The 13278-nt window shown below is 43.4% G+C and overlaps 1 protein-coding gene across 1 annotated transcript in view; it reads right to left on the bottom strand.

Moving 5' to 3' along the window:
* Window positions 1-11397, bottom strand: part of LOC131294843 (AT-rich interactive domain-containing protein 1B-like) — an 84874-nt gene extending 73477 nt beyond the window's left edge. The window contains exons 1-3 of the mRNA XM_058322892.1: window positions 10959-11397; window positions 707-877; window positions 34-132 (exon numbers count right to left, since the gene is read on the bottom strand). Coding sequence (XP_058178875.1) covers window positions 34-132; window positions 707-877; window positions 10959-11199 — 511 coding nt within the window. The 5' untranslated portion in view covers window positions 11200-11397. The remainder of the gene's footprint in view (window positions 1-33; window positions 133-706; window positions 878-10958) is intronic.
* Window positions 11398-13278: the final 1881 nt, after the last annotated feature.

The following is a 13278-nucleotide window of genomic DNA, read 5'->3' as shown; positions in this document are numbered from 1 at the left end:
CAGCACCGGTGGATGGTGCGCTACGTTACTTACCAGCTATCGATAGTGCAGATGTTGGGCTTTCCGGCAGCAGAATACCCTTTTGTACAAGTTCTTCCCGATTGGCACGTACTGAAATTTTCCGCTCAAGCGCTGCACGGTACACGTTCGCGAGGAGGCGAAAACGGATTTTTGTTTTTTCACAGGACGACGCAGACCGTGTGGGGAATGGCCATGGATCAGAAAAATACGGTATGAGCAGTCGCGGTGAACGAGCAAGAGGCGAGCGAAACGAAGGGATCGGCCGCAAACAGGGAAGAAAGGGAAACACAAATTAAGAAAATAGATAGTAAGGAAAAAAATGCATTCATAAAAAAATAACAAAGTAAAATGGCAACATAAAACAAAGTGTAAAATGGCAAACAGTTAGTTGAATTGGAACGACAAGTTAGTAAATGAAGCAAAACATGAGACAAAAATGGCAAATAAAAATAAAAAGTAAATGCAATCAAAATGTCATTGAGAAAAGTTTTAAAAAGATACACATTGAGTTGGTAATAGAAAAATGAGCATTTCATGGAATGTATTCAATTGAACAAAAGTTAATTCATGACCAAACGACGAATTACTTTTGAATAGCAAGCAAAATAAACAACTTATTCGTTATCGGGAAAAATAAGTTAAAACACAAAAGCACCAAATACACCAGAACACCAAATCTACTTACACTTTGAGGTGGATTCAAATTGCTCGCTCTTCTTTTTTCTTCTCCACTTCCACGGTTTGAAGAGTCGCCCGAAGGCGCTAAATTTGCTGCTTTTTCGCTCCAACGGTGGCGTCCGCGAACCAGAATTGAGGCTGTTCGAGCGCATCGTGGTGCCGTTCTGTTTTTTAGTCGCTGTAACGATAGTTGAGAATGGTAGAGAAAGAGTGTGATGAATAAATTGTTCTCGCACAAACGCATAATTGTAATTCTACAAGAGCAAAAAAAAACATTAGTAAAAATGAAATACGCAATCATGAATGGTTTTCCTTTGAGGATTTTTATTTGCAGCAGAGTAGAATACACCAGGAAAGAAAACAAGAAGTAAGTCTCTTTACCAACACAAATCTCCTTTGTTTTGCCGGTTTGTAGTATAATCAACTTTTTCCAAAACAGGTATAAGCATACTTTTTACGCACGTAGAAGATACACAAATTTCATGTGAGTCATGTCATATTTCCTCCGTCAAAGTATTTACTGGTCCAAGGGCCTGAAAAACGATGTACGATAATAGGACAAACGGTGGGAAATAATTGAAAAGTTCCATTCAATAATTATTTCTCCTTTTATTCGTATGCAACATTCAAAGTTTACCGTAGCTCATTTATCGATTCCTTCTCCTATCATTTGCTTTCCTCTCTTTTACCTTCATAACTTTACTGCCTTTCTACTACCTTTTTGTATGACTTTTTACCGTATTTATATGAACATGCTTTTTGAATATGCATCTCTTGGTACTCCGACCAACATGGCGTGTGTCCCGATAAGGAAAGAAGCGAGTGGATTAATTATTTTATTGGCTTCAATAAAACAATTACGATCCGGTAGGTAGGTAGTCGCAAAATGGTGTGACGCGGTAGAAGCGCAACGAAAAACCCGAGAGTAAAACGAGTCCCATGCGAACTTCGGTTCGGAGTGCATTTTACACTCGAGAAAATCGATTAAAAACGTCCATCGATTGGTTCAGACATTCGCATACCGGAAACTGTTGGACCGACCAAATGAATCGATCGAGAGGATTTTCATCCTTCCTTGTTTAATAAAACGAACCTTTTCAGGGAAAGTATCCACCGTCGTAAAGCAGCCTTTATTGGGTTTTATGGCTGCGTGCTTGACTTTCCCATTAACGGTGGTTTAATTACCCCATCGTTAGTAAATTTTTCATCACCAAATAAACCACAAGCGGTAGCCCCCTCATCAGCAAAACCAGACACTACAAGAGATTTGATTCAAAGTACAAAAATTAATTTTAAACGGGCAAAAAAAAATCTTTCCAAAGAGAAGGTAAGTTGGTAGCGAGTTTGGCATTTTTAAGACGATTAAAAACCCTTCCTCGGTGGAGCGTAGACAGGGCAACCTTCAACCACCACCCGTGAACTTCATATATGGAAAGCATTACAGCATAACCTTGATCATCATCATTTATCATCAAGGCAAAGTGTGTGTGTGTGTTGTGCAAAATGAGAAAGAAATAAAACAGGCACACCAGAAAAGGGGGAAGCGTAAAAGAGTCGCTTATCGTGAAACGAGATAACAAAAAAAAAAAAAAATCATACCACAACAATCTTGAACTTCATCAACAACCTTCTCTTTTCTTTCGCTGCTTCTTCTGGCGGGGAACTGGAGAACTCATCACTTCACCATTTACCATCCCCCCGCTTTGATTGCTGCACGTGCCAATAAAATTTACATTAACCTCATGAGCACAAGCTCACCTGTGAAACCAAAAACCATAGTCGTGGGGTAAGAAAACGGTTAAATATTTTGTTTAGGGTGTGCCACAAAATGACGCGAAAAAAGCCTCCGAGATGGAAGCTTACCTACATGACAGCATTTAACCCTTTGCGCTCGAGAGCGTTTTCGCCTAAGCCCACCAGCAACTCGAGGGGAAATTGACCAAATTTCGGCGGATTTAACGGTGCGCGGACTGAGCCGCCGCGGTGGGCCCCGATCCCGCAACGGGGCCTGAATCTTCAAGGTTTCCCTTCATATTTAAACAAAAATTATATAGACTTCATCATTTTTTTTAAAAGATCGACAAGTACTCAATTGTAACCGGACAATTACGGATATGTTTACTGCATCTTATAACAATTTTTGCCAAAAACCATGACGAAATAATCGAAGGATGGTGCGGTATATAATCAGAGTTGAATAGTATCAATTGTAAAAAATCAAACATTTGCATAAAACCCACAGAATTTTGGAATATGTCAAGCATAGGCAGTTTCAATGCAAGCAATGCGTTTTTGACATGCCCTTTTAGATGTTGCCATACATTTGAAAAAGCTGCAATAGCGTAGAAAAAGTTTACAGTTATGTAGTTTATTCATGAATTAATCGTAAATATAAAAATGTCACTTTTAACGATGAAGCGCGTGGATCAAGAACTACAAATTGAGTAAGACTTGATCGGCTCACCAGCTTCAACCGGCTTGGCGCCGTAGCAGCGCCGCTCGAGTTGGTGCTACGCTACTGTTGGGCGCCGTATCGGCGCCGCTCGAGTGGAAAGGGTTAAAAACCATACCCCACGAACTCAGGTGGAGTTTTTTCTTGTTATGTTTTTGTCTTACGTTAAGCATAAACTGCGGACATGTGCCAAAGGAGAGATAAAACCGATGCTCACACACACACACACACAGAAACGAACGCTGGATACCGATGGCCTTCCGGCAGAACCAAACTACGCAAAGAAGGTGAAACAAAAACCGGTTCCTTTTCGTCTTCGGTCTCAAATGGGGTGCAGAGCAAGGGGAAAAGGTTTGCGCCGAGACACTCCGGCGGGCAAGCGGCGGAAGCGAAGGAAGAAAACAAAACGATCTTAAAGCTCCGAAATCACGCAGCCAGGATTCCAGCTGCTGATCGATCGCCAACCTTCACCGAAAAACCAGTCCCCAACGATCGGAACGCTTCACGCACTATTTCTTCGGAAGATTGGCTTGCTGGTATCGGGATGATTCGATATGGCTGCGAAAGTGGTCAAAATTCCACACCGATGACTGACACTGGCATTTATCGTTAACGACTGTTAGCTCATCGTGCGGTTGTACAGTTGATCTCGTGTAAAAATTTCGAATTCGGTTTGATGAGCGAACCTGCATTTCTTACGATTGCAGAATCAATATATTTTTCTATTATTTATTCATATAAATGTGTGTCACTGTAATAGTCGAATTGTAAACCAGTGTTAACGATTAGGTTAGTAAAAGCTTACAAAACTACAGTATTCAATAAACTGATGACACTCTAGCGAGTATCCTTTTTTAAATAAAAAGAGAAAAAGAGAAAATAAGATAATACACTTGAAAACACTTCGTTCGACAAAAATGCCCTAGAAACTATATATACTGTAGCATAAAAAAGCAAAAGTATCAAACATTTACCAGACCGGTACAGTGGAAAACACATTTGGTCATGTTTTCGTTACTCCGAAAAAGTAACAAAGTATGTTTCCAAGCCAAAAAAACAAAAAAAGACCTACCCCAAAAACCTTTTTCCAGCTTTTGGCCCGCCGAAACTTCAAGTAAACAACACAAAAGTTCTAATGAACCGAGAAGCAATAATGAAAAGCTTGTCCAGTTGTCGGCCAAAGCGTTCGCCTGCAAAGTCACGGTCGTCGAGTGGTACACACTTCAGGAAAAACGCCGTGAAGGAAAGCGAAGGAGAGAAAACGAACGAAAGGACGAGAAAGGGAAAAAAACCAACACGCTTGAAGGATTACACGTGGCTTTGTCGTCCTGCGTTCGCTTGCTCCTTGTGCTAGGGCAGAAAATGAAAATACACATACCAAAGTGAAACGAGTGAAACTTTTACCACCTGATGCCCTCCAGCGGGGGCAGTTTGGAGGGTTTGAGTGCTGTTCTGCTTCGCTCTGGATGCCCTTGCCAATGCGCATTTTTGATCGCCTTCGTTTCCTGATCCACATTGAGCCTGTCAGGCGGATACGTACGCCCGAGGGACGTTGTGGTGGTGGTGTTTGCGGATATTTGGACGCTCAACAAATTTTCACGTTTTAGAAACAAACTGCCAGAACGAGCTGCTGGTACTGTATAAAACACCAACGGGAGGGTTTTTCGGTTGTAACTGAGGTGAACAAGTTCACCAACCCCCAGTTTTGGGTTGGGAAAAGACAATTTAAAGCTAACAGAAGCAAAGAAAACAACTAAAACCTTTTTTACTTCAATAGTTTGAGCCATACTGGACATTTTAATCCAATCAATAAAATACCATTCTAAGCTGATTTATTTAATGGGATAACAGAAATCAAACCAACACCTTCTCCCGCGAGTCTTTGAAAACCTTTCCGATATTTAAGTAAAGCTACGTGCTTTTTAAGCCATCGACCGAACGCCGTTTCGTCGGTGGTCGTCGATTTTTCTGATGGATTATGTTGATGCCAATGAACAAAAAATAAAACCGAATCCAATCACGTCTCCACCGTCACGTTAAAACCTTACCCTTGATGGTAATAGCCGGTGTGGGATTAGGATGGTTTGCAGGACGTGAGCCGAACGCAGACAAGGCGCAGACTGGCGCAGAAAAGTAGGAAAAGTTTAAACGATTTTTTTTTTTCATTTTCGATGAAAACTCCACAGCTATATTGAAGTGCATCCGTTGCCGAGCAATTTTCCTCTATAGCAGGGGTCGACAGACGAAGACTAGGTAGCTTAAACTTACACTGTTGACCCTCGCCAGCAAAATGGAGCTAAACAAACCATTCTACAACATGCAATTCTACGCACAAAGTTGAGTTGACATCCCCTGAGGGATTCGAAAAAGATGAACGTGATGTCATCTCATGCTCTCACCGCGCAAAATGTTCTCTTTTCATTGGAAAATGTTGGGTAGTAGGATGCAATATACACCGATTACTTCACCCGATGATTGGAAATACACTAGAAGACAATATTTTGAGAGTATAATAAACTACTTCAATAGTAATTTACATTTTACCATCAAACTATGAGTTTACTATTTACAGGATTTTTCAGGTCATATCATAACAGTAGCAGTATTTATTCCAACTGCAGCACATTATATTCCAACAGTGCCAGTTGATTTTATAACGCAATCATGTTTATTATAACTTTTCAGTTGAATTCAGAATCGTAGCAGTTGATATTATAAAGCTGGTATGGCAGGTCGAGCGATGTACGTAACTAGAAACTATAAACGTATATCGCACGAATGAGACTTCAAGTTAGTGCAACATATCACGTGGGTTCATCTCACATGAATAGCTTTTATTTCATTAAAAATCGAAAGGAATTTTTAAACAAGCAGTGCTGATTAATTTTCATGTTAACTGCATGTAATTTTTTTACTTATTTTGGTGATCAACTGACGCTATTGGAATATCATGTGCTGCAGTTGGAATAAATGCTGCTACCGTTACGATATCATTTGAAAACCCCTGTAATTCAGCTCAGCATACAAGTACGACCAACAGTGTACCATATCGATCTGCCGGTCATGGCTCGAGCCGAATGACAGATACCGGCCAGGGCGCAGTAAAGCCGATGCCCGGAATGCAGACACAAACACACACACACCCCTCCCAGCGGATCTTGCAATCGATGTGCACTCGATTCCCGTTCTATGCTTGATACGGTTTCCACTATGCTTATCCTTCGAGCTGGGGGGTTTTCCTCACCTCGCACAAGCACACCGACCGTCCCCCGACTACTGTTCGCCGCCGCATCGACGAACCGTTTCATCGATAGTCGATTTATCCAATTCCAATTAATTAACTTCAATCAATCATAATCTTTGGATCTATTTTTGCCGGCCACCATCAGCAGCCGAGGTGCGTCCACACGATGGAACCTCCGATAAATGCAGAGCCACTGGAGATGTTTTGTTGCTTTGTTTTCGTTTTGTTTTACACACCAGTTTCTTAATAAAATCACTTATGGCATTGAAGGAGACTAAGGCATATCCAACCGTTCAAGAAGGAAAGTGGGTTTGGATGTACGTTCGCTACGACGTTTCAAGCAGAATCAATCAATTGATTAGGAAAGCGGAAACACAAACAAGTGTGTATGAAATTGAAGCACGATGGGTGCATAATGAAATATTTAGAGAACTTTACACATATCAAAACTCATCAATCAAATAACGAAATATGTCACTCTGTGAGCAACATGTATCGAACATTAAAAATAAGCAGTTGAATTCAATGAACAATGGAAGGTGGTTGAAGAAGGACCACTCTTTTTCGTCCTGCACTTCCGACACAATATACACCACCTCCTCCACCAAACGACGAGGTTCGAATAACCTCTTGACAGTACAATCAACCGGGCCACTAAAAAAGCTAAACGTTCTTTCATTCACTACCCTCCCACACGCTGTCACCCCCTCGAAGCCATCGCCAATCTCCTTCCCGCTACCTTCACATGCCCCATTTATTCATAATATTTTCCACGAACCGAAGGGCCCTCGACTGCTGCTTTTCCTCTGCCCATCCATAGTAAATGATCGTGCTCCCGTCGTGCACAGCGCCATAAAGAAAACGCCCTGAAGGACATTAGTAATAGCTCTCAGACTGCAGCAAATGGCCTGAAGGGAAGAGTAGTTCGTGTGGAGGATGGGGGGATGGGTTTGGGTCTGCTGTTATATCCTTCGCACTGGACGAGACGAGATCAATCTCAACAGACCGTCACCGAGCTACGCCACTGACCGTCACCGAGCTACGCCACGTCTTCTGCTCCCGCTTTCGTAATATGCCGTGATTGTCCGTCGATTATTGGAGCGAGATTTTTCGTACAGACTTTCTTCTGCTTCTTCTCTTCACTGTTAGTGTGTATTTCCTTCCCACATGATTATGACTTCCCGCATGGTTTTATTGCTAAACTTCCATTCATACCGACAGTGGCGTCCGTCGATGGCTCTGGAAGAGGGATCGCGGGAAAATTAATCAAATCATTGGGAACATCGAGAATTTCTCATTACCTAAAATTAATTAACCATGGTGGCACATTCATGTGTCATATTACTGGAATCTACAGAATATTTCTCTTTGCTACTAAAATATGTTTAGAAATTTACTTTTTTGTAGTAACATTGAATGAGCCTTCTCAATCGAACACAAATGCGCAATCAATATCGATGTCTTACGTATTGTCATGTTTCGGTACATACATAACAGTTTTGAATCTTATATTTCAGCTCAAAAATATTATCTGTTTCTGATAGAGTAAATGTCCAAGAGTGGCTATGAAGCGATAAGTGATTTATCTACAAATAAATGATTAACACCTTCCCAATGACGTACTTGGAATCATCATTAGCGAAAGGAGAAAAATCAGTAACTCCTTTGGAAGCTTTTAAAGGCAAGCAAACCTTCTTTTCAATTTGCGCTCGAAAAGAGATCATAGAAAAAAGTGTCAATGAAATATCGAACACCATCTCCTACGACATAACATGGGGGCAGCGGCGATGCATTGAGCAATCGTGTAAGTTTTCAATAACAATTTACTTAATCTATCTCTCCCCCCCTCAATTCCTTCCTGTAACTTCGCACTGCGACTTTGCGCTGCGATGAACAGAACCCATTGGTGAAGCGATTCCTATCGCATTACTCGTTTCGCGTGATTAAACAATGCGTCACCTCGAGGTGCATTCTCGCGTGAACGAAGCTGTTTACCAGAAGTGAGACTTGTCAATCATCGTTAAAAGTAGCCGACGCGTGTTGCATCCGAGATCGATCAGATCTCCGTTTGACACGATCGCTTGTCCAATGTTTGTAGGGAATGTGTTAGACTGGGGTTTTTTTAGTAAGCAGTTACATAATCAGTTTTCACACATAAAGTGCACATTATTTATGGTATGAGTTGATTCAATTTTGAAGCGGGCAGGAGACAGTAAAAAATGGTTACATATAAATCTACTAACATTGTTTCCTTTGTTTTTCATTCTTTCTCACTCTTGACGAACAGTAAATGCAGTTAATTCTAGAAATTGATTATTGAGTGTTTGTGCATGTCGATTCCCTACAAACATAGAAATCAATATGTATGGAATAACAACTAGGCAAGGCGTAATACGTAGTTATTATAAAGTTCCCCCAAGGGTCATGATTTAATGCATCTATCAACACAACCTGATGGCTCTCTGTTTCATAAACCTAACACTTCGTTACAGGCTTCAAATTAATAAATTCAATAAACCTGTTACCGAACATTAATCTGTGCTCTTCTGTAGCTATAAAATATGTACCAAAAAATGCCACACGTACGAAAACGTCGCTTATCGCCAAAGCGCCACACGCTCAACCCCTGGGGTTTCACTTTCCTGGTAGGAATAAAATTCCCCAGATTGAACCATATTATGAAAACGAGCCACTAGGCTAGAGATTAACACTCAGTGGCAAAATCGTGGCCCCGTCATTATCATCGACCAAAAACAGGACCAACAGTTCAGGCGTTTCCTTCTGCGAATGCGATAATCTAATTATCATCATCTCACGCGCCCGTCTGCCCGTTTGTCGGCTTGTGTGGCTTATATTATGCAGCTTATCTCTGTGCATTCTGTCTGTCGTCGGTATGTTGGCCAAATGTTCAATATCAGGGTGCCTTGGTTCCAGTGATTGCCTACAAATCATGCCATACGGTGTCAATTTGTCTGCGCAATCAAAACGTCTGAAGACGATGCCATTCTACCCTTACTTTTTTTTCTTTCCATGCGACGAATGTTGTCTAAATGTTTCTTAACAATACACCCTTTGGACATTGAAAAGTCGATTTGATTTTGCTACTTGCATCATTGATTGTTGGACAAGTGCGTTTCAGTTCAGCGACGATCTATCAACAAACGTAGAGTTCTGCTTCATAAATATGTTCACATGACCTAATGCAGCGACAAACATGTTTAATAAAAGAAAGAGAGACAGACAAGGTATGAAAAACCAACAAATAAAACACGAAATGGACTGGGCAAGTTCGCTGTCCATGACGTAATTGACGCATTCGACGGTGCAATGAATGACAATCTGTCAAATCATCAGTTCCATCCGCGCTTACCAGCGACGCGCGTTTCCAACGCCAGTGGACCGTTCCGCGATCGGTAATGGTTGGTATTTGCATTGCAAAACGAAAACAACAACAAACGGCAAAGGAAGAAACACGAACCGAACCAATAAAGCATCTGACTAATGCTAGCCGCCTGTGGCAAAGGTTACGTCTTTCACTTGCGAGAGCAGCGATAGGAAGCGGCGGTCAGCACGCAGAGCAGAGCTTTCCTCCCCACGCACGGTGTGCTAAGACAGCAAATGTCGTAACCCGCTAATGCTTCGTAAGGGGGATAATAATCGACGCAAAAATAATTGCTGCCAATCGTTCGTGCTACCGAGGCTGGTGGTCCTTGCGCCACAAGTCATAGTTGGTTTGGCGCACGCTGAAAGTAAGGAAGATCCTGTGTCAAAAACAGTATTCAAGCCAACAACAAATCTGAGAGATAGAGTTTTTCACGATGGAATTTTTCAAAATCCTAAAAAATGAAGTTCAATTCATAAATGCAAATCCGATTCGCATGAAAAGTGTAACAAGTGATGTGAAAATCCGATCCCAGCTGTTGATCCGGATCCGCTCTGGGATCGATCCAACAAATTAGAATTGAATCTCGACTATGACTAGTGTTGGGTCCTATGAATCTTTCGACGAGATTAATTCACGTGAATCTTTTACGGAAGATTCATTCAGAATCATTCACGAATCTTCAGGGATTTGTAAATCAATATCTTTTTTAAAAACACATACATGCTGTCGTTTCCAAATGCATGTGGGATACAAGCACGAACAGCGGCAAACTTTGCAGAAGTATGTGTTCCAACGGAATTGACAGTTTGGCAATATGTTCGTCATGTCATCGGTTTCATTTAGGGATTTAAAATCCTTCGCAAATTATGATTCCCTGAAGATTCATGAAGCCCTGAGGATCATTAATTTTGTTGAAAGATTCATTCAGATTCATGAATCTGAATCTGAGTTACACAACTCTAACTATAACACATTACTTATACATACTAGATCCCCAGACCAGATAGATACAACCAGGAATTGATCCGTTCTTATTTGACAGCTTTTCATGTAACATATGTAATTCTTCTGTAGAGAAAAGTCTCTTGGAGCTTGCAATGTATTTTTATAACCCCCAATGAGTCATGCCGGACAAACGTCACCCAAGACGGAAAGAGGCATGGGGCGACCGAACTTACCAATCACCGTACTGGCGGCCACCTCCTTAGCCACATGCGCTGCCGCCGGGCTCACGTGCAGGATGTCGGAGAGTGACAGCGAGGACGCGATCAGCTGCCGCTTCTCCTCGAAGTTCAGCAGGTCCATCGAGTTGCTGCGCTGCGGCGTCACCGTAATGGTGACCGACTTCTGCATCGTCAGCACGCTCTGGTTGTAGTCGGCCGGCGATTGCTTCATCAGGTCGCGCCCATTGAGCGACATCGCTCCGCTGGCCGCGTACTGCTCCCACGGCGCACCCCCACCACCACCACCACCACCGATGGCCGACGCACGGACGCAGCCCACTCCCGACGAACGCAGCAGCGGCGCACCGGAGCCGCGGGCCGCAAGCTCCCCCTCGCCCGGATCCTGGCTGCTAATGTTGGCGGCGATTTTCTCCGTTTTCCGTCGACCCTCCGTCTCCCTCCCGCACTGGTCGCACTTCTTCGTTTCCCTTCTCCCTCCCCGCAAACACACACACCTACCCACACACAGGCACACCGATCACTGCAACCGATGCCACAAGACGGGCGCGTACGTGATCACTCACATCGGATGCACCGGAAATGGGACGCGCACTACGCGAAGAAAATTACTGCTACACTCTGCTGCTGCACACACATACACAAACACACTTACTCCTGCCGCCGAACACTAATTACTTTGCGGGTAGTATAGCGGAACTAAGGCGAGAAGGTGGGGGGAAAATTAAGTAAACACACTGACCGCACATCCGAGCGCCACGAAAAATAAAACTAATATCACAGCTGCCGGCAGACATTACATGTTTTTCTCGCGCGTTTGCTCACTTCCCGTTCGCACCGTTCCGTGGCGACAAACAGACCCATCCCCCTTGCCAAAAAGACACACCATTAGGAAATAATTATAACGCGCACGTGCTGCGCATACTACTTCCAGCCCAGATAACCTTTGTCCGCCACACAATTACATTAGCCCGGCGAGACGAGGCGAAAATGTAACGTAATAGAACGGTACCGCTTCCCACGATAAGCGCGAGCAAAACACTATTTTGCTGTGGTGCGTAAATGTTGGCGAAAAAGAAAACCAACGATATCAGTCCCGGCAGATAGGACAGGTCAGTCAGTATGCTTTGGACGCGGAAAATTGTACCAACGCATTTCATCAACGGTCACTTCTTGAAGTGTATAACTTTCGAGTAAACATTAGGACTCCGTGAGCATCCGGTTCCGAATGGCAATCATCATCATTTGACTCGCATTAATGGTATTAACGCTTCGATTATCGTTTTGTAACAATCGAAATTTGATGATTTGCAATATATCCGCACACAAATTGCGACCACTCGGTGGATTTCCACCGTGCACCCCCATAAAGACGCTCGCTCCAATCGTCTAGTGGCGTGAAAGAGATTAGCTAAATTGTGTGAAACCTCCCGAAGGGCCGCGTCAAGTGGTCGAAATTACACTCGACTCGGCAACTCGACCGTTTCGCAAGCCCGAAGGAGAAGAGCGTAACAGCTGCGTAATCGCAGCTTCCGTCGACTTTGGCTGCAAGATGCTAATGTTTGCTACCGTATTTATTGGTAGCCATTTTAGCACCTCCATCGCCATACACACACATTAACGACGGATGCATGGAGAGTAGCGGGAAAAACACATTCGCCACCAAATGCTGCAAATGACTACGAGAGCATTGGGAAGAAAACTCCTCTCGAACGAACGGTTCCTTCCCTGCCGCGAGTGCGTTTCGCGAGGACGTTGCTCTTATTATTTTCGAGCTGAAAATTAAACCATTTTCATTCGGCGAGGAAAACGGTGCTGGCTGGGAGTTGCGCGCCGTCTCTGGGGCGACGGTTTCCGGTTGCTTTTCTGCACTCCGCGCCGTTTTGTAGGGCTCGGATGCTGGGGGCCGATCGGTGTGTGGCATTAAGCTACCGCTCGAAACACATGTTTGGCGGGGCTGGCGAGAGTGTTTCCACCGGTGTCCGCCGGACGCATTAATCTGGCGCACTGTGAATGATAGAGCAGGGTGGAACTGGGGGGAACGGCAGTTCGGTGCGAGCAGGAAGTAGCATCGTGCTGCAATTTAGCGCGATTTCACTTTCGATTTTCTCCGTTCCGCAGCCGTGACGCGTCGTGTTGTGTTTTTTTCCCCTCACTTTGTGTGTGCATTTTCTCGACGACCGGTTTTCCACTACACCAAACGGTCGCGGTGGCGTCAGTGCATGTTTTTTTTTTGTTTTCGGTGCTCGTGCCTTTTTCCTGCCTATTTTCCTTCCCTTCGGACTTGCTAAAGGAGGGCCTTTTAACGTTCGCGATT

The sequence above is a fragment of the Anopheles ziemanni genome, chromosome 2 (assembly GCF_943734765.1).
Source record: "Anopheles ziemanni chromosome 2, idAnoZiCoDA_A2_x.2, whole genome shotgun sequence".
Taxonomy (NCBI): Eukaryota; Metazoa; Arthropoda; class Insecta; order Diptera; family Culicidae; genus Anopheles; species Anopheles ziemanni.
Note: the sequence above shows the minus strand (reverse complement) of the source record. Positions and strands in the feature narration are given on the sequence as shown.